Below are 26,013 nucleotides of genomic sequence, written 5' to 3'. Positions count from 1 at the left end.
AAAGAAAAATTTCAAGCTCAACATTAAACTTTAACTAGTCTGATTCTTTATATATTACTAGTGTAAGTAACATATACACCACTAAATAACTTTGGTTCAAGGCTCTCAAACTGTACACTGCATCATATTTACATTCAAATCTCACGACTGAGGCATTTAGAGTGGTTATTACAGCCTTACTGCTAAACCTTTCTACAAAGCTTGGTCATCTGGCTGCATTTTTTAAAGCGAAAATTTTACTTTAAACCATTTTTTGTATCCTAGTTCAGCCCAGTGCCGTGGCCTTCCTGACAACTCATTCTGTGTTTTCCACTCATAGCTCTAATTTACACTATGAAACAGGCAAATTATTAGACAGGCAAGGTCAGTTCCCTCCTTTCTACAGTGGTGAAGCAGTGGACGTCCTGTAATAGGGACAGCATTTTGCCAGAAATACATTCTGTACTTGTCAATTGGTGTCGGAAGCTTTACGCAGGTTTCTGTCCTGAGCAGGAATGCATCAATCCCATAAATATATAAAATAACCCTTTGAAATGTGATTTCTCCTGCTGATAGTTAATGAGCATTGCCTTTGTCTCTCGTGGCTTCTTTTTCTTAAATGCATGTTTTTTCTCATTGCTGTTTTGTTTTGTTTTTCTGTATTGCCACGTTTGGTTCAGATGCTGCTGTAACTGTTCCTCAAGGCAGGGTACACCTCTGATGGGTTCAATCACAGCACACTTGGGAGTACGGCCCTTGCTTAACTGCGGCAGCTCACTCAGTCTGTAACTAGATCAAGTCACTCAGGTAGCTTTTTGCTCTTACTCCTTCTTGTAACAAGTTAATTCTTCTGTTCTTTCAGAAGATCCCTCTCTTGCATAGGCAACATAGATTTGCTTTTGGAGCTAATATTTTAGAAAGCTGCTGTTGCTTCTGAAACTACTTTCTTGTATTTGTGCCTCAGGACAGCCATTTTAAAACAACAGCTCATAAAAACTTCTTGGCACTTAGGGTATTTCTACATGGCAAAGTGAACACACCACAAAGGTGCCTGGTTTGCTCCAAACACCGTAGCTTAGATACAAGAGGTCAAATAATGTATTAGTGTAGACTCCACATGGAGCAACATACAGAGCTTTTCAGGAAGGCTAAATGAGATTTAATACCAATTCAGCAGCAGCCAGGGTATCTCTGCAAGGCATTACACAGAGCTATCAAAACAACCCCCTTCTGCGCTCTCTGTTTACTATTCCTGCTTTCCTTGCAGAGTTTCCCAGGAGTCAAAACCAGCAGGACTCTTTTCACATGACCCTAGCCTACAACGTAGTTATTCTAGCAGGAAAACCACTATTTTAGAAATACAAGCTGCTACTTTCACACTGGTAAGTTGTACTACTTGAGAGAGACTTAAAAGTTCCTGTTGACAGTGACAGTCCATCTTCTTCCTGCTTGTTGCTGTCTGGGCAAAGAGAGCGGTGATGGCAGTGGCAGAAAGCTGTCCAGCTGCAGTGATTTCCTTCCCTAGCAATGTCCTTCAGCACAACCTTGAGGTGGCAGTTAATGTATGCTATAAGGCAAGGTGTTCGCTTCTTCACCCTGCAAAGTATTAGCCTGAAAGCCAGAAGTCTAGCAGGGAGACTGGCAGTTTGAAAGGAAAAGTAACACAAAAAGTAGGCCCAGTAGGAGCTGATGCAGATCCTCCAGTGCGTGAAATATCAAATACTAACACATCGTGCATTCGTCTCTGCTAGTTAAAACTAATCTAGGAATGTTAATAACAAGGAAGACAAATCACCTTGTCAGAACCTGGAGCTTGTGTCATGGAAAAGATTTTCTTAAATTATTCTTAATAGCTCTGAATCATCATCTACACAAGTGCAGGGATGGGAAGGCACAATCTGGGTGCTCGATCAGCCGCTGTTATAATTGCCCACATGTGAGGGCTCTGCGTTAACCTGAGGATGCATTAGGTATTTCCCGTTTCAGAAGGCAGACAGAATGATGTCTAATAACAATAATGTGAAGGATTTACAGTCAGTGAGTGAGATAAGACAAACCACTTTTACTTAAGTAATTACTTTTTAGAATTGAAAAAATTTACAGGTGTGTCTTGTGGTAAAAGCACTGAGCTGGGGATCACTAGATTGAGGCAAAATTCCCTCTTCTATCACAGACATTTTTTTTTATTTAAGGTTGAGGTATTAATTTAATCTCTGTATCTATTCCTCTTATCAAATGAGGATAATGCTTCCCTTGCCTATTTCCAATATCTAACTGTAAACTCTTCATATATGATCATTCTTTCATTTTCTGAGGCAGAAAATCTGGCAGCGTGGGGCTTAGATCTTCACTGAGACCTAAAAACAAGACTTTCTAAAACCAAACCAAAGCACACAACAGGAACCTAAACAAAGATACGTACTCAAGCAAATACATATTCACGCAAATTATTCCAGACGTAAGTTATCTCTGTTAAGAAAGTTGCTGTTAAGAGATGGTATGGAGTGACAGGTTGTGCACGTTTGCAAAAGGAACTTCTCTGGGGATCACCATGCTTATCTCATGGTGGTACTTTGAGGAATAATCAGTACTTGTTTTAAATAATCCTAAACATGGAAATGATTATACTGAGTAATATTTCTGTTATTCTTTTTAGCAAAAAAATCATCCTTAAATGAAGTCTTGCAATGCATTCACTGAGGAGCACACAGTCCTGCAGAGACTGTGACATGAGAGGAAATCCCAGGCATATCAGTCAGTTTTAACCATTGTTTCCTGTGAGTGAGACAGCATTCCCTAAATCAGAATTCCTTAAGCAAATTCCTACTTTTTTACCATCATCACTGCCCTTAGATTCAGTGTACCCAGATAGGTACAACTGAGGATGAAAGTGGTTCGTTATATTTTCTTGCAAGATGTAAATCTTTGCTGAATTAAGTTGAATGACAAAACGCCTGTTGCTATCAATGGAGGCATGATTCTGCCATTGACAGCTGCCTCTGAAAGGAGCATACGTGTGCACGAACACGTCTCTTTCAGTTTAGCTGTTACTGCTGTTCTCACTTTTTTCTGTTTTACCTTTGTAGTTTTCAGAGGACAGGCCAGGAAGCCACTGGTGTGTTTTAGCATGAATCACTGAGAAATACTTTCCATTGTCAAAATACAGTGCTCTGAACAATCATTACCTTTAATAAGTATAAAAGACACTCTGTATCTCCTGGGCTCTGGTTTTTAACTACAGGGAGGGATCTTCCTCCTGGCTTGGAACAATAAGTCGCATAAATTGAATTGGCAGCACCATCCCTGATGCTTTAGTCTAGTTATAGAAAAGTGCAGATGAAAGAGTTCAACGATTCTTTTGAATATGATAATTGCCATATAAGATGAAGCCAGTGTTACATCTGCTACGTTTTCTGTGAGCATTCAGTTAAGAACTTCAAGGAATAGTATAAAAAATCAGATTATGAGTAGCTTTGTAGTAATTTATCCTTTGAGAGAATGTTACTTTCTGTCTTCCACATGACATTTGAAAGGCTATATCAAAGACTCTGTTGAAAGACTAGCATTAGATCAAAACCTGAGTAATGGTCAGTCAGTTTTCCTTGGCAAACCTACAGGGGAGGAGCCCCATTAAATTAGAAATGGTGAAAGTATTCTCCCAAATACATTAAGGGAGACTAGCTTGAGCTTTGAAGAATTTACTTGATTTCACACAAGACCTGTCATAGAGCTAAAACACATCATAATAAACGCTGAGAGCAAGTTTCATTTATAGCCTAATTTGTTCTTCTTGTTCGGCTGCTAACAAGACAGCCTAACAAAACTAATGGCTGTGCTGTGGAAAAAGAAAGGAAAAAATGGCCATGTTTGTACAGGGATTTCTCATTCATCTTCTGCTGAAAACAATGGAAGTTCTACAAATGAAAGATGTGTAGAGTGGACCTCTTATTTCTTCTTTCTCATGCACACCACAAAAGTGATTCTGGTCTAACTTGTAAGTTTAAACAAAATCCCATTGACCATCATTACGCTGTTGTTGACATAAGCCTTGTTTCTCGTATGATTAAACTCCCAGTAGGCAAACACCATCTGCCAGCTGAAGAAAAAGAGAAGTCACTGGTTAGCGAACGTCTACCTCGTTAGGAGTTAAACACCGAGTATAGTACAAATGCTACATAGCAATATCCTTAGAAAACTCCAACTCCCCCTTCAGTGCATTTGTTTGTTGAAGCCCTACCTCTGACACTGAAGAAATTTTCCTCTATTAAACTGAAGGGCTCTCAGATGAAGAGCTTTTCTCCCAAGCCAAATACAGATCAGGTGCCACCGCATGAAGTTGTACTGACTTCCCTGACACTGTATGTGGCCCTGGAAGACTCTTTTGCAGCTAGGCACATCGAAATTCACATAGTGACTGGGGCAACATAAATAATAGTGGCGTATCAGTTTATCCTTGCAGGGATGGTGACTCTTGATTACTGCTATAAAATGTTTCTTAAGTGTTTATTTCTCCACAATATTGATAGGAACATAGAAAAAGCTGTGAAGGCATTTTCAGGCCTTTAAACTTTAGCAAGTTCTAAAATACACGTCTTTGCTTTGGTTTTTATTCATGTAAATATAAATATACGCTTTTTAACAGGAGATTTTATATGAAATTATACTTGCATACTCTTTGGCTTGGTAAAATACTAGAATTAGTACTAGGTCTAATCTTTTTTGATCTTGCTCTAGAATTATATTAAAATGTTACAAACCAGATAAAAAATAAATGGCACACAGAAGAGCTAAGTTAGCTTAAAGTGAATGTGAAAGTGTGCTTCTTTCGCAGAATGCAGCTACTTGCTACTGGCAGGACTGCACAGTTATTTCAATAGTACTGAAAGGAAGATATTTTCACTTGACTGGTGTCAAATCCAAAGTTATCCCCTGGGGAGAGGCGAGTAGCTGTAAGATTGCTGCCAAAGAGCTGTCCAGCACCAGTTACGGTGCCTTCAGTTCTCTTCAGCATATCCCAAGTGCCAAGCTGAGCTGCCTTTGATACATCCTGTGAGATCTGAGGGATAACTGGAACGTATGCAATTCTGAGTCTCATCAAGTAGAACTTTTCTATAAGCACTGACTGTGCAGCATCTGTAAGGTAATTTCTACGTGATACTGCTGATTATCTTCTGAACAGTGCAGCAGGTATGTAGCTTAGCCATTCTTAACCACATGCTCAGAGTGATTTACAGGCGTTGTGATTTGATATTTTGCTTGCAGTTTACCGTAGTATGGGCCCATGAAAGAACAACAATCTCTCTACTAGCAAGACATGTTGTTATAGGTGGGTATCTGATTCATGACTCTGGAGCAAGTAAATGCCTTAGTACAACCCCATGTGAGATAGCTGTATTTGACCATTAAAACTGAGAGTAAAATTGCAAAGGACTGCATGGAAGTAGAAAATTGAAGCACGCAGTGATGCATGCAATTGTGAAGTGCTTTCCAGAGTTTCCTGTGAGATGTCCATATGTCCATGGGGACTAAAAGTGGAAAGGGAAAAAAATATCTCAATAGAGATCTCAATAGTGATGTTGGCTTTATGGCAAATTTTAATTGCTCTCCCCCTTTCCTCAGCTAACCTTTTCATGTTCCACAGGCTATAAATTACTGATCTCTTTCTTTCCATTAGAAGATAAGCACCTTATCACCTCTCCTCTTTTCTGACATCCTTATCACTCCTCAGGCAGTATCTTTACTCTCAGGTGGTCCAATTGATACATATCTAATTAAAAGCAGGGCATTTTTTCCTCAGCTTTTATTCAGCTTTGAAGTGTGTTGCTTTGATTTTGGAACTGAAGAACAGCTTCAAGTGCCTGAAAGTTCACCCTTTTCCAACAGTACTAGCTGGTCAAATAAAATGTATTTGCTATGTCTACAAACTTTGCCTTGGCTGTGTACCAGTGCGTTCATTTATTATTAGTTAAGTGGAGAAGGCAGATTTTCATGAAACTGGTTCAAGTGTGTGTTTGAGGGTGACAGCTCTTCAGAGCCTTGAAGCTTAGAACAAAATGTTTAAAATATGATGAGATAGAGAAGCAAGGGATTCAGTAGAGACTGAGGAAGATAACTAGATAAGCAAGAAAAAATATTTTAGGGCTCATCTATTGAATGGGTACATCTTGTTTGAAAGAGATACCAGAGATGAAGAAGCTGAAGTTATAGGCAGGAGATCAAATTGTTTAAATAGCATTATTCTGCCTGCTGTTTTAGTGGATGTCTTAGGAATGTTTCTATACAGTGATTTATCTAGAGTAGGTTTTCCAGAGTTATGTAGGATATAAAGAGAAAGAACAATCATTCAAATAACAAAAAGTCATCAATTCTCTCCAATTATGAGGAGAAAGGAGAGGAAGAAACATTATATGCATAACTGAAATTTCTGTTGCATAGCCAGCAGTAATGCTGAGATTTACTGATTTTCAAACGTTGCAAGGGTCACAATTTCACAAGTAATTGGCTTGACTGGTATGACACTCACCAGTTTTATGACAACGGTATCTTTATTTTTCTTCTTTGCTGTTTTTTCATCTTTACTAGTTCTAACAAGTTTTAAGAGTGGGTTGTGTTCTTCAGTGAGAGGAGGTTTTTGAGGAAAAGTAATGAAAAAGAAATCCACTGAAATTACCGAATTAGCCTAGAGATCCAAGGTGTATCACTCCTACCCTACGGCACCCTTTTATCCTTAAAGAACTTTCTATAAACTTGAGGCATTTTTAGTGCCTCAGAATTATCAGCTGAAAGGCACTTGGTTGATGTAAATCATTTGCTTCACTGTTGTAGTGTGTGGCTGGCCAGGAAGGAGCAGGAACTCTATGCCACTCCGCCCATCGAGTGCTATGTAGGAAATCCCATCCCTACTCCTTATTGATTTGTTTAGCAAGGCCACCTTGTTGATAGCTGTTAATAAGGTCTCATGGTTTGGCTGTTTTGTTCATCTCTTTTTTTTTTATCTCTTTTCACTTGGGGTTTTAGCGTAAAGTACATGGTAGAATTGCTGTTTATAATACGTGATAATCATAAGAATCTCATCATTTTCTGAGGTCAGACCGTCACTGCATTTTTGTTTGTCTATGCTGAGCTAGTACATGGCAACTTTGTGTAGCAGCTGAGCCATTCTCTAAATTCACAGGCTATCCTTCGTGTTTAAAGTGATTGATGTAATTGAAGTGATTGGCATGCATATGCCTAAATAAATTACTTTGTGAGAGAGATGGATCCAAATGGAGAAAACTGGTTAGGTCCAAAGACGGTTTGTTGTAAGAACCATGTTATGTTGAAGAATGTGGAAGGAACTTCAATAAGAGTAAAATATGAAAACAGAAAATGTATGGGAAAGTACAATTTTACTCTAAAAACTTTGCTAATGAAGATTTAGAGATTATTTTTTGTTACATTGCTCTGGAGACAAAAGCCCTAGTGTAGATGCAGACATACTGGGGAAAAAAAAAAGTTAATTGACATTGCAACATTTTATTTCTCTGTAATTGCAGCTCCTGGGTTTTGGCTTCTGAAGTAACTTGGAAAATCTATATAAAAAAGATCATTTATGTGCTCAAACTTATGTTAATAATACTGCCAAATCACTCTTCTAAAACTTCTTTTTCTAAGTACTTAGAGTCTACAAGTTGGTTTTTGTTTGTTTGTTTGTTTGTTTTTCTGAAGAGCTGACACCCCTGTATCTGTATCAGCAAGTTATCTTGAATCTGTTGGTGTGACTTCAGTGTTTGGCATCATATTGGTAGACAGGAGAAGTCTGGGTCCCATAGAGTTCACCTGCCAGTTAAAACCCCCTTGAATGTCAGCCTGTGGAAGCAGTAGATTGCTTATTTATTCTTAACTACTTAAAATATAGTCTAAAAATAAAGTTCTGTCTTGATTCCTTACATTTGTATACACATGGCTTTTCTTATTTTTTCTACAAGTGGTACCCTGGACTTGATTAGATAATGGGAGGACCCTGGCTCATCAGTCTGAATGAGGCTTCAAAAAACTGCTTTTCATCCCTTGAAGTACCTTTTATTTGCACATACTGATATATCATTGTATGACATTGATTTATGAATACTCATGTATTAGATAAAACTAACACATTGTTCTTGATTTTGCTTTGCAGTACAGAATTGGACAGTTGTACATGATAAGCAAGCACAGCCATGAGCAGAGTGACCGAGGCGAAGGTGTGGAAGTGGTGCAGAATGAGCCCTATGAAGATCCAAATCATGGCAATGGCCAGCTAACAGAAAAACGGGTCTATCTCAACAGGCAAGTGCATAGAACTGCTTCTCTTAGCATGGGCAGTAATAAAAATTTGTGATGAATATCCCTTTCAGGCCGTAGCCTTTCTGTTTCAAGCAGAACAGGTTCTCATGAACAAGTGCCACTTCTAGCAGATTCAGGACAGACCCATGGTTTGAAATTGAGATCAGACGTTCTTTCTTCTAGAGTACCTTTTCAAAGAGAAAGAATTCTAACTTGAAGTTTGGTATATACTGAAAATCAGAACTTCAGTTTTCTTCCGCTTAACTGTCATTCTGTTTTCCAAAATTACCAACCCCAAACAAACAAAAAACTAAAATGGTTTAAGGGTTTTACGCGACCATGGATCTGGCTTCCCCTCTTACTTTATTACATATTTGCTACTTGACTTTAAGTGAGCATAATACTCTCTAATTTCCAGAGTAAACACTACTAATGTTGATTTCATTAAATTTCACTTAACCTGAATCATTGCCATACCTACATCCCATTTAAGACTTAAACGGTTAGTCAGGCTTGCATCCCTTAATCATATGGGGATTCTATTTTTATCTTGACACTAAAATCAGAATGGTTTTAAGCATTCAAAAAGTAATACATTAATTTTTATGGCACATCGTGAGAGCCTTTGAAGGCATTAACATGAAACGCTCTAAAGTACTAGGATTTTTCTTTTTAAAGAAGACTTACTTTCTTTCAAAAGGAAAAAAAATGTTTTTTTTTACAGAATTCCTAGCTCATCATCTGCTGCATGTAGGTTGAACATAGAAGAGGTGCATTAAAATTAAGGAAACTCTAAACAGCTCTTTTTAGCTGATAATTAACGTAATGTCTTAGGGTAGCAATTAACCTTTTGGGTCTTGATATAGTCAGTTTCTCACTTTATAATATTTTTGCAAAGCCAGAACCCCATTTTTGGTGACAAAAGATTTGCCACAGCAAAGTGATTTGACATTATGAATTAGCATTAGTCTTGCACAATGATGAACTTCTGTACTAAAATGACAGGCCTGAAGACATGATGGGGAAAAAAAAATTGCTTTTGTTTCCACAGAAGTTCCATCATTTCTTAAAGTGAAATATGTGTCTCTTCCTATGGTGAAATTATACTGCTGAGGATCAATGTCTCCACACTCAAAGGACTGAGATTTTTTTATATTTATATTTATTTAAATATATATGTCTGCATCCTGTGAAATATATTGCTCAATCTGTTGCCACTTTTATTACTGCTGATCTAATTGAATATTGCTGCTTTTCTGATGTTCTTTTATTCCCCTTGGCCTGCCTCATTTTTATTACGCTTTTTATGCTCTGCAGCCTTTCATTGTGGGCACAGGAACACTATAGCTCTTGCTTCTACATTGCAAGTTACTCCTCCATTGCAATCCTGACATATCTAACCTTAACTCTGGCTAAATTGAATCACCAGTAACATTGCGCTCTTACACACATACAGTCTGATAATATATTTTGCCAGCATTCAATATTACTGTGATTGTAATTCTTTTTTTCTCACAGGCTATGTATAAGACAGTAAAAATCAATAAATTTGTTCTTGTCGTAGAGCTCCCAGAAATTTTGTTTATGTTTCTGGATATTTCTTTCCTTCCTATTATGAAGAAGTAAGGCATTAGGCACTGAAGATCATGCTCAGAATCATCACTTTAGAGTAAGTCAGAAGAAGACGTACCTGGGAAGCGTACTGCTTCTGGTAGGGCAGGCAATGGACCAAAGGATCTCAGACCCAAAGATGGGTCTGAACATAGACAAAGACGATTCATGTGCCTTCAGAAACTTGGGAAATTCACCTAAAGCTACTATGGATGTTTGAAGTCAGGTTTAATGACAGTTAGGCACCTCTTCCTCCTGCACCAGTCCTGTTCAGTAGCTGAATGTAGAGATAGGCAACTCTGTCCCTCGCGCACCCTCTTTGAGACTCTCTGTGTCCCAAGATAGCAAATGCAATTATGTGTCGTCATTATGCATATCTTTCAAGGACAGTCTGTGTTTTCTCCTTACTGCACACTTGTATGAGATCTAAGCATAGTCTATTTATGATTTTAAAAATGTGTTATTAAATGAACAATCAAAAGTAATAACTTCTAATAACTTCTATGCAACTACATATAAACAAGCTTCATAAAGCTCACTCCCCTCCCCCCCCCCCATCAGATAACTGTAAAAGAGTTTAAAATTAAAACTTGTTTTGGAAAGTCTTGATTTTTCCATTTATTTCAGGTCTGTATTAGTAAAATAGAAACCTCTATATGCTTCTATGACCCTGTGGTTTAGCAGAAACTTAAGTCTGAATTTACAACGGTTGTGGTTTCGGTTTTATTTTTTTTTAATGAGGAAATCCAGTGGGTTTCCTCTGTGTTTAGAGGGATGCTTTAATTGTTTTCAGACTGGTAGAATGGCCCTTGATTTTGGAGGGACTAGGATTGATCCAGTTGGTGATGATTTACATATAAGACCTTGTAACACCTCATTGCTTGACTCCAAACTCAGTCCCTTCATAAGGGACTACCTTACAAGAGCCTTTGTTAAGCGTGAGTTTATGGTATTTGAGTTAAACCGCTTCCTGTACCACTGTATAGGAGCTTCTGTCAAGCACTTATTTCACTGTATTACCATTGCTATAATGCCTCTGTAGATGAGAGCTACGTGTACAGCTACAAATAGCCACACTGCTGCTTCTTGAAGCAGTATCCATCATGGTTACAGCATGGAACTACGCTATTTAAATAGCCGTTTTGGGGATCCCTAGCTAAAAAAAAAAAAAAATCTTTGTTTTTACAAGGCTAACACAATAACACAATGCATTCAAAGATAAGGTGTTACCTGCCCTTCCTGCTGCAGTTGCCCTTGTGCTACAGAAGTCCAACCAAAAGTGCTTTCTGGGAAACAAGTCCAATGGAAAATATGAGTTGTTGTAGCTTTCCTGCTACTTCATCGGACTGGATAACAGCCTTTCCCACAAGAGATATTGAACACTGCATGATGCTTTCATGAAAGAACCCCAGAACACTATCAAGGTCAATAAGGCAAGGAGGACTCAGAGAATGCAGAACTGGAGAACCGGCAGTTCTGCAACGCTTTGCCAAATCTACCCCAGCCCCACTGAGAAAAGTAGCATAGATATTAGGTATCAGAATGTACAATTTTCCCTCCGTCTTTCCTTCTGGTGTTAATAATCTTTGATTTCCTTTATTCCCTACTTTTCTTTTCCAGTCATTAGTGTAAATTAAATTACTTTTCACGTCATGGTTAAATTCAGGGATGAAAAGATGCACAAACTGCATATTGGCTTGGTGGTTTCAGCTTTGAATTGGCAGGAACGGGCATCCTTTTCTGCTTGCACAGCTGATCTTGGCTCAAATATCCCATTCTTATACTGCTGCACATCTTAAATGATTTGCAAGCAATTAGTCTTTAAAGTTTTGCCTCCGTATTTTTCAGGTGGTCTGATTTATTTTTACAGCCATTCAGCACAGGACACCTTCTCACACCAGTCTGCCCTAAGTTGTGAAGGAGTATCCCTCCGAAGAGACCAGCAACACAGGGGTTTGGGCAGCTTCACACGATCATAGTTGTTGTCCTCTGTGCTTTGCAACATGCTCATGAACAATAAATGAGATACTATCTTCCGTGCCTACATAGGTTTAGCAATATTTGTGGTATTTATGCCTCAATTATTGTTCAAGACAAGCAGCAAGCTGCAGTTTCAGAGTTAAAAGCACCACAATTTCACAGCCAAAAGCTTCTGTAGCCATAATGCTCCTAGTGTTTTTTTGATTTCCAATGAGGAAATCTGTACTTTTATATTTCAGTGATGGTTTCTTGGAAAGATTTATGCATTATTTTCATTTATCTTTTCGTGCCTGCTAATATTTTAATTCTTACAATGTGTTTGTCTGGAATGCCTTTAAGAAGGACTTTCTATGTGCTGAAAGACTGCACTTCATCTGGGGAAGGAAGAAATAAACAATGAGAATGTGATCTATGGATACCTGTGCCACCAAAATAAAGTAAAAAAATTAGAAGTACAAAATGAGTGGCTGTATATTAACAAAGACCTTACTAATAAAATTGTCTAGTGTCAGTGTCTGCCTTAGTTCTATTCAGAATTGTTTACTGCCTCTGCATTCCTGCTGGAGCATTGTTTCCAGAAAGTTGAAAGTCTGAATTTATTATTTAGGAATTAAAGTGAAGTTTAGCAGGGGTAAGGGAGTTAGCAGAGTGATGGTCATAAAAAAATACTGACAAAAGACTGACAAAATAACCAAAAGACCTGGTACAATGAAGCCTATTATGCAGTATTTAAAATGCTGCTGAAAAGACTGTAGAGAAGAAAGAAAATGTGGTTTTGAGCAATGTCATCAAAGAGCAAAAGTCAATGCACTTGACTTTGAATCTTTAGATAATGTGCTAACGTCTGCATATCGCCTCTGGACAAATACAATATTTATGCGTAGCTAGATCATGGTTAAATAAACCTTAATGATCCGAACTCTGTATTTTCCCCAGAAGTTTGCTAACATGGAAAGTTATTTTACTTTCAGCACGCACGGTCATCTGAGCATAACTGTTTGAAATATTTACAGATGGAAAACTGAGGTTTGAAAGCGTCTGCTTTAGTTCAGTAAAGGTTCAGTGTTAGCCTGGGTGATCTCTCGACACGTCGCCAGACTAACGCAATTTTAATTGAGTCCCTGAAGTAAAATGAGATTTGCGGTCTCCAGTGGTCTGCCTTTCTTTGAGTGGCTAGTGCTGGATCTTTGTTACTGACAGGTTAAGTGATCGTAATTGATGTCATTAGGAAAGGTTTCGACGGTGTATTTGCTTGAACTTTCCTTCTCCTTAAAGTGCATGTTTGTTCATCAGTTACTGGGTACCCTAAGTGACCAGAGTTCTGGAAATGAGACACCCAAGATGCGTGGTAAATAAAATGGTCCTGAATTTCCAGAGTATTATTTAATTACCCTTTAATGATCTTTCTATGTGCTGCATCCATCTCCATGTCTTTCATTTCTTATCCTGCTGCTGTAGTACCACTGCATTGATAAGATCTCTTGACAGATTGAGCTCTGAGTTATGACATCAGTTCCATTAATTCTCTTCACTCTTGTGGTTTGCGTTCCCCATCAGCAAAACGGGACTGATACCACCTGCCAGCGTCACAGAGGTGTTCTGAGTGATTTGTTAATTTTAACATAAAAGCTTCATAGTTGAGACTTGGTGTTGGCAGCGTGGGGAAAAAGTGTACACGAGGTGAGTTGAACATAAGGGTTTGTGTGCCAGCAAAGACTGTGGAGGAAGAAGAAACAGTCTGTAAGAACAAATAATGGAGTCAAGATGGAAATGGACCGGCACCATTAGTCACTCTTATTAAAGAGTGCCTCCCTGTGGCTAAGGGTACTGTGACACGGACACACCTCGCAAGGTCTAACCTGCTGAGTCCTCCGTGACCAAAGGCTGCAGGAAAATTCTTGAAACCTGCATTGGTACCTCAAGTTAGATCTGATCAGGGGTCATTATGCTGGCACCATATTGCTTGTTCTGAGAGGGGAGCAAACTGTCGTAGTGTCATGTAGGCTCGTGGAGAAATCCAGGCTCGTAGAGAAAGAATGAATATCTGATGAAAATGTGAAGTCTAGGTATTACTGTGCCCTGTGAAACACAGATTATAAGCATGTTTGGAAGTGTCTTCTTTTCTACAGTACGCGTACGTTACAACATATTCTAATCTTATTTTCTTTTTATTTTCAGCAAACTACCCAGCTGGGCTAGAGCAGTTGTTCCCAAAATATTTTATGTTACAGAGAAGGCATGGAATTATTATCCTTATACAATCACAGGTAAGGAATAACATGATTAATAACATGTACTTTTTGGGTAGTTCAGCTTACCTTCAGAAGCTCTAAGTTACATATTGAGTGACGGATACAAAGATTATAGACTATGGCTAGTTAAAAACTGGAATCTTCTATCTGTGTGATTTCTTTCTTGCAAAGAAAACATCAGATACTTAGATTCTGTGCGGACTTGTACCCTCTATTGTTCCATAGACATTAATCAAATAAAATTCAGCAGATTATCTGACAGAAGTTCTTCTGTTGATTAATGTATGTTTACTGTAAGAATCTTGCGTCGTTGTTTTACTGACATTTCTTTTTTTTTTCTTTTCCCTCACCATTCTTTTTTTTTACAAATGGACGATTGGAAACAATTGGAAATCAGAATACACAGTAAGTTTTTCTTTTTATTCTAAAAATACAATATGATTATAAGAACTATAGTACTGGAAGCCAAACTAAATCCTCAGTAATACAACTAATACATAATGCCTTTGATAGTGGAACTTATTTTAGCTATTTGTTTAAGAAATCAAAGGTTAAATCTGAACTGTTTCCTATAAATTATTTACCTTACTTTTTATCATTTGAGAATAATTTGATATATTTTTAGTCACTAACCGTAATATAGAAAAGCTTCTATAAAACAGAGGAAGGCTTTTAAGGTTCCAGTTACTACTTGGAGACATGAGAACATGCTTTATTTTATTTATTGTTTTATTAACTTATAAAATGTTCATCTCTGGTATAGTATCTGGGAAACTGTATGATCCGTAGACAAAATTAAACATAATCTGGGCCTGGTGCCCAGAAAAATCAGCGATTCCCTGTAGCAGAGCTAAGGCAAAATATAGCACATAAATCATGAGAAAAATTGTTTTAAATGTACTGGCCTCAATAATATACAGTAAATTTTCAGCAGCCTTTAGAAGATGAGGCGGAGATGGTAAGGAAATTCCAGGCGAAAGGACTTCTGCCTTGATTTAGATTGAGTTTCTGGTTACAGATAAAACGTAATCCATTGTTTTTGTTAGCTCTGCAGTGTTCAAAATGTTTGTGCAGTTTTTTAAAACCAGTAAAGAATAAGGACAGGAGAAAGATTTTGTGTGATAAATGCGAAAGAGACAAAACAAAGGGATTTGAAGGTTCAGATCCAAAAGCTGAAGGCTTAGAGTTAAAAATGTGATGACAAGTTTGAAAACCCAAAGTACTGAACTTTGGCTTTCAATATGTACTGCAGATACTTATTACATATTCTGCCTTGTTTCATGTGTAAAATTAATTTGATAATCAGAAAAAAAAACCCACATGCAATCACAGACCGTAGTAGTTAGGGGACAGATTCTCAACTATTTTTGTCAGATGTCTTCAGTAAGGCCTATCCGAGCTTATAGTAATTACGAGTTTAAACCTATGGTAGCAAGTTTAATTTTAGACTGGAAGATGTTGTACTATGTCACACTGATGACTGTTACTCTGTTGTACTTTTTTTTTTCTTTAGGTGATAGAGACAATTTTTGAATGCGAATTTTTTTCTTTAACTTAAAGAGACAAGTGGGAGTGGTAGCAGTTAAAAATTTCTGTCTGAAGTTGAAATGCAATACATTATCGAAACCAAAGAGTGATTCTCAAAGAATTTGAATCGGGAGGTGATCTTTACCTAAACCGATGAAACAACGTCTGGAACACATTCCAGTAAAAGTGTGTAGAAGGGATGCACCTAAAGAGATGTTCAAGAGCAGGATTAAGTAGACTTGTAAAGAAAAATTGGTCTACAAATGCAGAATGTAGGCAAAACAGTCTCTTAGTGACATTGTAACTGCCTATGGGAGTTGGGGTACTACGAAACAGAACTGGAAATACTGGGATGAGATTAGATTTCTGACCGAAATGCAGTTTCCTTAAAGTATATTTTAATGGAGCTGGTAGACTATGAAATAGTATTCAAGGGAAAATAGAGATAGTGTCTTTGCCTCAAACCGCTGAATCTAGAACAAACATGTTAAATATACCATTGGGAATAATTCCAATGCTTGTCTGGAATATTTATCTAAATTTTGATCTATATTTATTAGAGAATTCTGAAAGAAAGCGTAAGCCAGCTGAGATATTCCCCAGAATATGCAAGATAGTTCGGAAACCCTTTTCCTAAAATAGTAAATCCTCTCTAGAGGGTCTGCGGGACATCCAAAGAATTAAGTTGAGCCTCATTTCAAGGAAAACTGATTCTGAAGGTCGGCCAACAATTGGATAAATAAAACAATCTTATCAAGTCAAGTACTCGATACTGCTGGAAAGGAAAAATCATACCTTTCCTGATGTCTGAAGTTCCACTCTAAATAAAGAGCAAGGATCTTAAAGGCTCAGTAGTGTTATTTCAACGTGCATTAGTGATTTAGAAGAGGATGTGAATGACAGACTGAAGCTTGCTGAAAGGCTTAAGGGCTTTCAGTTGTAAAATATGAAGGCTGTTGAGAAATTGGATGCAAACACATGCACTAGACTTCAAGGGTGGTTCAATATAGGCTAGTTTCACAAATCTGTTTTGCCTGTGAAATAGTACAGATTTCATAAATTTGGCCTTGTCAAGGGCCTGAAATTGCATGACGTTTTAAGAAAAAAAGTTCAGCAGGCATTGAGAATAATTTCTGGAATACTTTTCTCTGGAATGGTAGTGTGAAAAGCCAGGAGTGATTGGATGCATGAAAACAAATGGAAATTAGAGTGTTGTGATGTTTGTTGTCTAAAATCTGGGTCCAGCTATTACATCTGCTTTAAAGAATGGTATCCGCTACACATCAAGCCCCTAAATTTGACAGCAAACAGCAGGATATGACTGCTTGGTCTACAGCTGTGTTAATAATGTGTAAAGCAAATGACACACTTAAGATAATGAACTTAACAGAATGATTGTACAAGTGATGCTTTCTGGTGTGTAGTATGTGAAATATTCTAATGCAAGGAGAGCATTTAAAAATGAATACTGTGCTGTTTGCGGAGGACGATCTCATTAAAACTGCAATACAAAAGACTTCCTATCAGGAAGGTGAGACACGGGTAATGTCCCACAAAATGCTGCATCAAACCTTGAGCTAATCGTTGCTGGCTTCCTGCTGATGTTGAAAAGGAGGAGGAAGTAGGAGAACAATTCCTTTCAAAGCTGAAGCCAAAAGAAGTCATCCAGAGGTGGGGGTACCATTTAGAGAATAAAATACTGCTTTAATGTTCAAAGTCTTGTTTTAGTGGCTGGGACTTTAAATGAGAAAGTCTAATTATGAATCTGACTCTTAAACTTAGAAGGGGAGTCACTTTGGTTTTGATCTTGTAATTAGAAACCTGATTAGAAAGCTTGCTAAAACAAATGTTTAATTTTTACTTACAAGTTAATTTAATGTTGTAATTAGGTTGATGCTAAGTTCATAAATTTGTGACGCTGTATTTGAGATACAGCTGAAAGGAAGAGCTACAGAAGTAACCTCTAAGGCTCTGCCCAATGAGCAATCAGGAAATTTGGGCCCTGGTGGGTGCCTACTGTCAAGCTATACATGCTTTGGGGGATTGGGTGCTCCTAGCTGCTGGCTTTTAGAAAGAATTCCTTTGCTAGTTTCCGACTGGAAGCTTTTCCACTTGGAGGATGGAGAAAAGATGCCTTGCTGCTCTCAACAAACCCTTACGTGCCAATTATTGCATTTGCAAATATGTATCTTTTACAAATGTGCAAAATATTTATGCTATTTTTAGATGTGTGGACAAGAATGACTGAACTCTCAGGAGACTCATTTCTTTCTGAGGTTGTCCAGCTAGATTAGAAATAATTAACTAGAAAGCAAACCTGTCTCTGTTGCAAACTAAATGAAAAGGGATTGCATAGAACTAAGTTTCAGTACCTACATCTATTGTTACTGTTAATTTATATTGTTAATAATTATTATTGTTAATAACAATTGTCTGTTGTTAGACAATAAGCAGCACGTATCCATTTGACCTCTTCAAGTGACAGTTGAGATTCTGAACAAAGAGAGGAAGGAGAACAGAGAAAGGGAAAATACCAACAGAATTTAAGACGATGCAGTTTGAGTGTTTGCTTTGGATAACTTCAAATAGTTTTGCTGCCTGATCTAAACAGTTCCAGTGTTGTTAGCAATATTTCAATTCTGGGCTGAAATTTAAAAACAGCTGGATAATTTTATCCTATTAAGGTTATGCATAATCCATGACAACTATTAGTTTCAGAATTGTGAATATACAAAACAAGATGGAGACTAAAGATGGCATGTTTTACTCTCTGCAGGAAGAGAGTTCTTTCAACCTGCCTATGGTTCAAATCGAGTTACGAATAGGACATAAATTCAGAATATTTATGAAAAACAGTTATGGAACAGAAAACAGGAGACAATGATTCCTTTGATGATATATCAAAGTGACATTAATTCTCCTACAGCAAATGACTGAGGCAAATATAATCATTTTGACTGCTATGTGTCACGGCCCCAGAGTGATAGTTGCTAAATGCTCCATTATTGACCTGCTGTTTTCTGATTACTTTTGAGAACAGGCATGTTATGTGCTTCACTTAGCTGCCAGTTTATCCATGAAGTAAATTATCTGGAAGGAATGTTTTTGTAATTGTTATTTTTATAATCAAATGACTTGGGGGAAAGAAAAAAAAACGCCTCAGATAAACACTGCAAAGAATTTGAAGGGTTGGTTGGTTGTTGGTGTTTTTTGTTTTTTTTTTTCCTGTGTTCTCTTTATCTGATTACCACTGCTTGAAATCTGGATGCAGCACATCAGGCTTGTCTCCAGTGCACAAACTTTTCTCCAGCTGAGTGTATGAAGGATGTGCATCAAAAATGCAGCAGGGTCTGGATTACAGGATTGGAGCCTAATGCAAAGCTATTACCACGATTCCTTCTCCTTTCTCCCTTACCTAACCCACCATCCCCTCGAAAACTGAGACTACAGGCTAACCGGTGACATTATTCTAGTAAAACACAGATTTGGTTGCTTGAGAGATTCTAGCAAAGGGAAGGAACTCTGCAGTATTACAATAATTAAATAATATATTTTTAGAAAGCAACAATCTTGTATTCTTATTTAATAGTTTAAGCCCATTAAATCATCCATTTCTTCACAGAATAAATCAAACTGCCTGGAACAATTCCTTTTTTCCACCACTGGCTTATTATAAAGCAATCCAAACCCCTCTCTGGTTCAGGGGACTGCCGTTTTCACTTGCACACACTGTTTCTCACTTCCATTCGTTCTCAGGAAACAGGTTACTGTGGCCATGTATGAAGGAGATGCTAGAGGCACTGGCAACCTCCATGTGACACCATTGCTCCCCTTCCGTCCATGCTTCTCATTTATGAAGGCCTCCTGTTCCTCTGAGGTTGTTGTGTGCATGACTGCCTGCTTTCCTGCCTTGGCCCTTGCAGCGCTGGGCATTCCTGCGGGGCACCCTCCACTCCCCGTCAGTCCCCGCTTCCCCTCCAGCTGTTAAGCAGCAGAGACTCTGTTCAGCTTTCCTAGTTTTTGATCTTCAACGAAGAAATGCTGTTACCAACTGACTTCCAAAACAGCACACAAAATTTTTGAATTCAAAGGATGTGGTATCTAAAAGATCTCGTATTTAAAAAATACTAATTACTTCTGCTTGGCCAGTCCCACCTCATTGTAGCAGTCACTGTGTTCTTTAGCTCTTCACTTACTGTGTGCTTCAGACTGCTCCAAGGAGATGGCACCGTAAGGCGCTGTTGTGTGGTCCAGCCTAATGTAAATGTGACCATAAAAAAACAGCCTGAAAAGTGGTGGGAGATCAGAGAGAACCCTTAACATTGCGATGTCTGCTTCCCCAGGCTTTTATGTTAAGATTTAGAGGGATATACTTCTGCAGCTTTAAAAAAAAAAAAAAAAAGCATTAATTTTTACAGTATAAAAATATCTTCCAAGGATTGTGGGTTAATATTCACCAGGAGCAGGAGAAGTGAAATGCAGTGCTGAGGTACCTTGCAGCTCAGTTCTAGGAACAGAAACCGAATGGAAAATGAAACCAGCAAAAATGGTGAAATAGTGAAATAGCTCTCACACAAAGCAGGTTAGAGAGGACAAAGAAACCTTTCTGAGTTCCCTGTTGTCCAGTGTATTCGCTGGCAACCACAGGAATTCCTTCAGCCACCTCGGATGTAGTTACTATGCGAGGGTTATTTTTACAGTCTTCTGCCTGAACTGCTTGCAAAACACCATATGTGTTTGACTGTCTCTTTAAGGCTTTGGCAAGTGTTTTGGCACACTTAGGTTGCACCCTGTTCTTGTAAGAGTTTCTTATTGCTATGGCAACGCTAATCAATCGCCACCTAAAAATAGGCCTTTCATTTTTCAAGAGGCTATCTGTAGTGAATTGAAAATCCAATTGCAGTATGTGTTTGCCGTATGCTGCTTTCATTTGACTTTATTTTAATCTGGAAATACCCCTGCTTGTGTGTGGTAATTACAAGTACAGACTCAGGGTTGTTTCACTGCTTACTCTCCTGAGCTTTAATCCTCTCCTGGTGCTTCCAACAAGGATGCCAAATGCAGAAAGTTTAAAACAAACAGACACACACACCCACACACACGAAGAGGAAAAAAGCACCCAAGATATTTTTCTTATTTGTTTTCTGAGTGTCACAGGTGTACTGGATTGTAATATTTTTCAAGGAGTTTATAACACATCTAAAAACATCTGGAGGTGACAATACAAGACGCCTCCTTTGAAAGTGTTACTCAAAGCAACCTTATTGAAGACCCTGGGACCTTGAAGGCACTAGGACTACTCTCTAGAATTCAAGCCTAATTTTAAATTAAAGTTTCAATTTGCCGCTGTTTGTTTTTTCCAAAGAGGCACCTTGCAAGCTGTAGAGATAATGAAATGGAAAATTAGAAACGGTGTCGTGTGCGTTCCAGTGCATGCTCAGCGTATCGATCGCTGCCAGGTTTGTGCTGGAAGAACACACGCCCCGGGGAGGCGCAGCAGAAAGGGAGTGGTGCTCTGAAAAAAAACCTACTAACAGGTTTATTACCTACCACTCGCTCCCAAGTTTGATTCTGACTGTTGCATAACACTTTTAATCCCTGGCTAAGTAAATATGCAGCCACTCAAGTAGAAAAAAAAAGTACTTTTTGCATGAGTAATAAAGTCTTTTGAATGATGCATAAACAGTTTTCTGGTTCTGCCAGAGCCCTCTGCCAATTAGTCAGAGTGCAGCTGATGAATCATGAGACACATTCTGTGAAATGCTCAGAAATTTGGACCCTGCTAAGTGTTCTTGAAAGCCAGTGAGACCCCCCACAGCTGCTGAAGCAGTGGTTGCCAGTCAGTTCACTTTTCAAGAGCTATATTTGCAATCCAGTACTTTTTGTTGAATTTTAGCTTTCATTTGGAGGTAAATTCAAGTTACCATCTACAATCTCAAATTAGATTGTTATAGTCCTCACCTTTCTACTAACAAACAGGAAGGTTGACTTTTGATAGCTTTGTGCAAAAAAATGGCTTTCTGCTTTCTAATGAGGTGGCTTGAGGTGAATGGCACTTAATTTTTCTGTGGTACTCTGAGGATCCTTAGTGTTTTCTTCACGTTTTTCTTTTGAAATACCAGACTAGAAGATCTTTTTCGACAGTTTAGATTCAGGGTTACAGGAAACAACAACTAGATTCAAGCAGTGGCTTGCTGAACTGCTACAGGCAGCCTAATACAGCCTTAAGTTCAATATATAAAATGGCTGCATTTCAAAGTATTGTGATCTGACTCAGTGCTGGTAAACTGTAGACAGTGGTTGAAAATAGTAGGGTTCTTTTTGTTTGGTTGGTTTGGTTTTTAGATTGCAAGGTAAAAGAGAAATCTGTCACTTGGCTTTACTCAAAATTTCCCATGCTTTGGATCAACAGCACAAAGGTTTTTCACGTTTTGCGTTTCATCCATCACTGTGCCTGAAACTGTGTGACTTAAGAGCAAAAGCAACTATTTCTATAAAGAACAATGTGTGTGAGTGTTGAAAAATGTACTCTGTTCAACAACTGAATTTCTAGAGTTAGATCATAAGCAAAGATACTTCAGTCAGGACCAGGGATGAGGAATTCCCTCAGCAAGGATGTTAGCTTTGATGAGCCGTAAACGTGAAAGATGCTGTAGAGTTTTCAAATCTGACAATGGGGCCATAAATGCAGCACCAGGTCTTGTGGTGGACCCTGCTGCTTCTTGAACGAGAGCTGAGAAAACTCTGCAACCCACAGCCACTAAGGGGGGCATACTCGGAGCAATTTCCATAGCCACCGAGGTTTTGGACAAACTACTAGACTCAGACTGTATTACCTAAAAGTTTGCACACTCCCAAAGCTCCAACCTAGATACACAATCTGCTTAAGCATTATAGTCTTGATGGCCCTTCCACTAGTGCATCCACTGCTTCCATTTTATCAGTGACTGGATTTTGTTTTGGGTGTGTTGATTTTGCTTATTTCACAAAGAAAATTATACTTTATTCCTCAAATCAAGAGGGCAGATACTTGACAGACACTGACGTGTAACTAAAACATGGCCTACAGCAGCAACTTTGAGATATGCAGATGCTATGCTAGTAAACTGTTAGTACTTTGTAACATTATGGCATACGTCTCTACTATTTTTGGTGAAAATGTTCCTAAAAGCTGTTATTCTGACCTAGGTATTGAGTCTGTAGTAGTGCAGTACCACTTATTGCATTCAGTAACAGTAACAGGTAACTGCAGATAAAATCAAACTGTATTCACTGGCAGGCTCCTCTCATTTCCTCAAGGATGCTTTCCCACGGGATGCCCATATGCAGAGCTTCAGGTTATTGTCAGCAGGAGCTCTGTATTGCCTGGACTGTGATCCCAGTAGTTAGAGATCTTTGTAAAATACAAGGCTGACGTATGCGGAGTTTTTGAAATTCATAGCCCATGTTTTTATCATCCAAGCACTGATGGAGTTATTTTCCAAATGCTCTAAAAGCTGTGCAGTAGATGTCTGTGGTTAGGTTATATATTATATATCTTCTTTTTTCAAAGATCCGCGTTTTATAATCCACCTCCAGTCGTAATTTACCTTTTCAACCTTCCATGTTCTCCTGCAAACACAGAAAACAGCTTGAATGTTGCTTTATACTTTTTGAATATGAACCCTCTGAGTGGCAATGAATGGTGGTTTAGATGACGTTGGTATCTCTGTGTATGCTGGGTCACTCCATATCTCCTGTAGCATCACATTTATAACTTTTTCTTACTCTAGAGCATTTTATTATAGAATTTTTCTAATCAATCCCTTTTATTCATCTCTGCTTCCAAACAACATTAATATAATTGAAGGATCTTCATCCCCCCCCTTCCTTATGACAAAACTCGATTATTATTATTATTATTATTATTATTATTATTACTTATTTATTTCCATGTGAGTCCTGCTGTTTTCTGAGGCATTTAGCTGTCTGCCAGAATAGGAGCAAAATACTGAGATACATGGTGAAACTTCAATTTGGAGAATATCTGGAGTCTTTTGTCCAAGTGCTTATAAATATGGTATATTTTCCACTGGCACTTTGAGATGTATATACGGGAAATGTTTAATTGCCCACTAAATATGAGTAATAAGGAACTAACAGATCTGTCATTGAACTTGCCCCATCTTGTAGTTGTTAATTTTTTTTATATTTTATTTTTGGCACCCCATGTATTTACTCAATGAACAAGTTGCATAGCTGAGAGCCAGTCACAGTTCAGATGGGATTGATTTTCAGATTTATATGATCTGAAGAGAAGCCTGTGTGGTCTGTGCATCTGCAGCAGCAACATGTTACATGGGAATATTTCATTATGTTAATGGGGAGACAATTTGACCAGGAGCCTTCCTTCCTCCCCCAAAGGAATCTGTTGTCCATGTAGTCCATGGCACCAGAAGCCTGTTCTGGTAAAACTCTCATGCTTTTTTGCACCTAGGATTAACTGTAGATGTGCTCATGAATACTGGATATCCTGTGATCAAATGAGATTGAACAAGGGCTTTTTAGATGAGATCCATGGAATCGGGAACATATTTTCTCTAGTCTCAAAGGAGGTGGCTTCTCATTTCAATTTGGTTGCACTGTAAATTGCCTTCTAAATTACCTCCTTTCTTAGTCATCTGTCCATCCCTTAAAAGAATTCTGCAAATTTTATCAAGTCCTAACTTGGACTAAGAGCAGTGTGAACACTGAGGCATCGTAATGTCCTCGTTGTATAATCTGTATGTACGAGGCGTGAAGTAGTCAGTCTTTGCAAAGAGGCTTTGCCATAGGATATTACTGATGCATCATACAAGGAAGTGGCACTTCGATTTCACTGGCAGTTAATGCAAGAAAAGACTTGACTAACAGTAAAGACGTTGTTCAACCAACATCCTCTGGAGTTTTTTAGATACCAACTCTATCTGCCTATCTGAAATGTTGAATTGAAAGAACTGTGAAATGCTAAAGATATTTGAAATATTTCCTCCACTGGAATTATGTTGCCTAGTATTATAAACCCTAGTCTTGATAACCCAAAAAAATTAAGTAATCCACAGGAAAAAAAAAATCCAATATAAAATACAGAAATACTATTTTGACAGAAAAAACATTTGTGCATTCCTAATTTTCTCGCATTATTATCCAAAGACGAATTTGGGTCTAGTATAAAAGTCTTTCCATGGCAACTCATAATCCATCTTCATTTAATTAACAGGAAATTATGCTCAAATTCCTTTACCACTAAAAAAAAAAAAAAAGAAAGAAAAAGAAACCTTTCATGTCAAAATATTGTAACTATTTGGTTAGAACCTGCTGCAGCTACTGAAAAGTCCTTGGATTATTTTTTTATGGCAGATAGACTAATCTGTGATGGTGAGTATCTAGTTGCTCTTGAGATGGTCGGGTATTGCACTCACAACAAGACATTCAGGACATTTGTATTCCTATGTATAGTGTGCATGAAAGTTGTTGTATCTAGTTGTTCCAGAGTACTCATAGGAATTTTTTTATACCTTCATTTTAGTATTCAACTTTCAGATATAACCTCTGTAGCCTTCTAGAATCATAAATCCCTTTACTTTTATGTTGTATAAAATTTGACACTTTTTCTGGAAGTAATCTGAAAAAAAATAAAATAAAAAAATAAGATAGCCAATACCAAACAGGATGTACTGAATATGTCAGCTGATGATGCAGGCATATTTTTTATCACATCAAACATATTTTTCTTTTATTGCAGTGCTCGTTTTTGCCTAAATTCTCCATTCATATAGAGACAAAATATGAGGACAACAAAGGAAGCAATGACAGCGTAAGTACGATGACTTTTGCAAAAGTTAATTTAATTATTTTAATTAATCACAATCTATCTCTGAATCCTTCAGTCTGACAAAAAGGCCTTATCAGGTTTGTATTTTCGCACCTGCCTGGACATCCTATTCACAAGCAGCTTGTCAGCTTGGAAAGTAGTTACCTAAAGTACGAGGAGATGAAAGATTCATGTACCCAACTTCCTTTCTGCATCTCACATTCTACCTCTTCCTTCTCTAAACACAACACAGTTTATGTATGTGAATTTAGTACTGATGAACGTTTATGGAGAATGAAGTAAAGACTTTTTTTTGTTTTGTTTTATTTTGTTTTTAATTGTATTCTACTTTATTTGTTTTGCATGATTCTCTCTGAGTAAAGGGGGTTGAAATCAAAGGAGCTGTTTGCTAGAGCAAGCAGGAAACTAAACAATGGTCAGAGATGAGATCTCTGTAAACAACTTCAAGGGAGCAACAGCTGGGCTGTTGAGGTGATGCTGTTGGCAATCACTTACCAAAAATTACAA

General features: G+C 37.9%; 1 protein-coding gene across 1 annotated transcript in view; it reads left to right on the top strand.

Annotated features, from left to right (window-relative positions):
* The window catches only part of PITPNC1 (phosphatidylinositol transfer protein cytoplasmic 1), an 87,473-nt gene that overhangs the window by 35,208 nt on the left and 26,252 nt on the right, over positions 1-26,013 (top strand). Inside the window, exons 3-6 of the mRNA XM_013179098.3 lie at positions 8,138-8,286; positions 14,053-14,141; positions 14,524-14,531; positions 25,417-25,488. Of these exons, the coding sequence (XP_013034552.3) occupies positions 8,138-8,286; positions 14,053-14,141; positions 14,524-14,531; positions 25,417-25,488 (318 nt within the window). The remainder of the gene's footprint in view (positions 1-8,137; positions 8,287-14,052; positions 14,142-14,523; positions 14,532-25,416; positions 25,489-26,013) is intronic.

This window comes from Anser cygnoides, chromosome 19 (assembly GCF_040182565.1).
Source record: "Anser cygnoides isolate HZ-2024a breed goose chromosome 19, Taihu_goose_T2T_genome, whole genome shotgun sequence".
NCBI lineage: Eukaryota > Metazoa > Chordata > Aves > Anseriformes > Anatidae > Anser > Anser cygnoides.
Note: the sequence above shows the minus strand (reverse complement) of the source record. Positions and strands in the feature narration are given on the sequence as shown.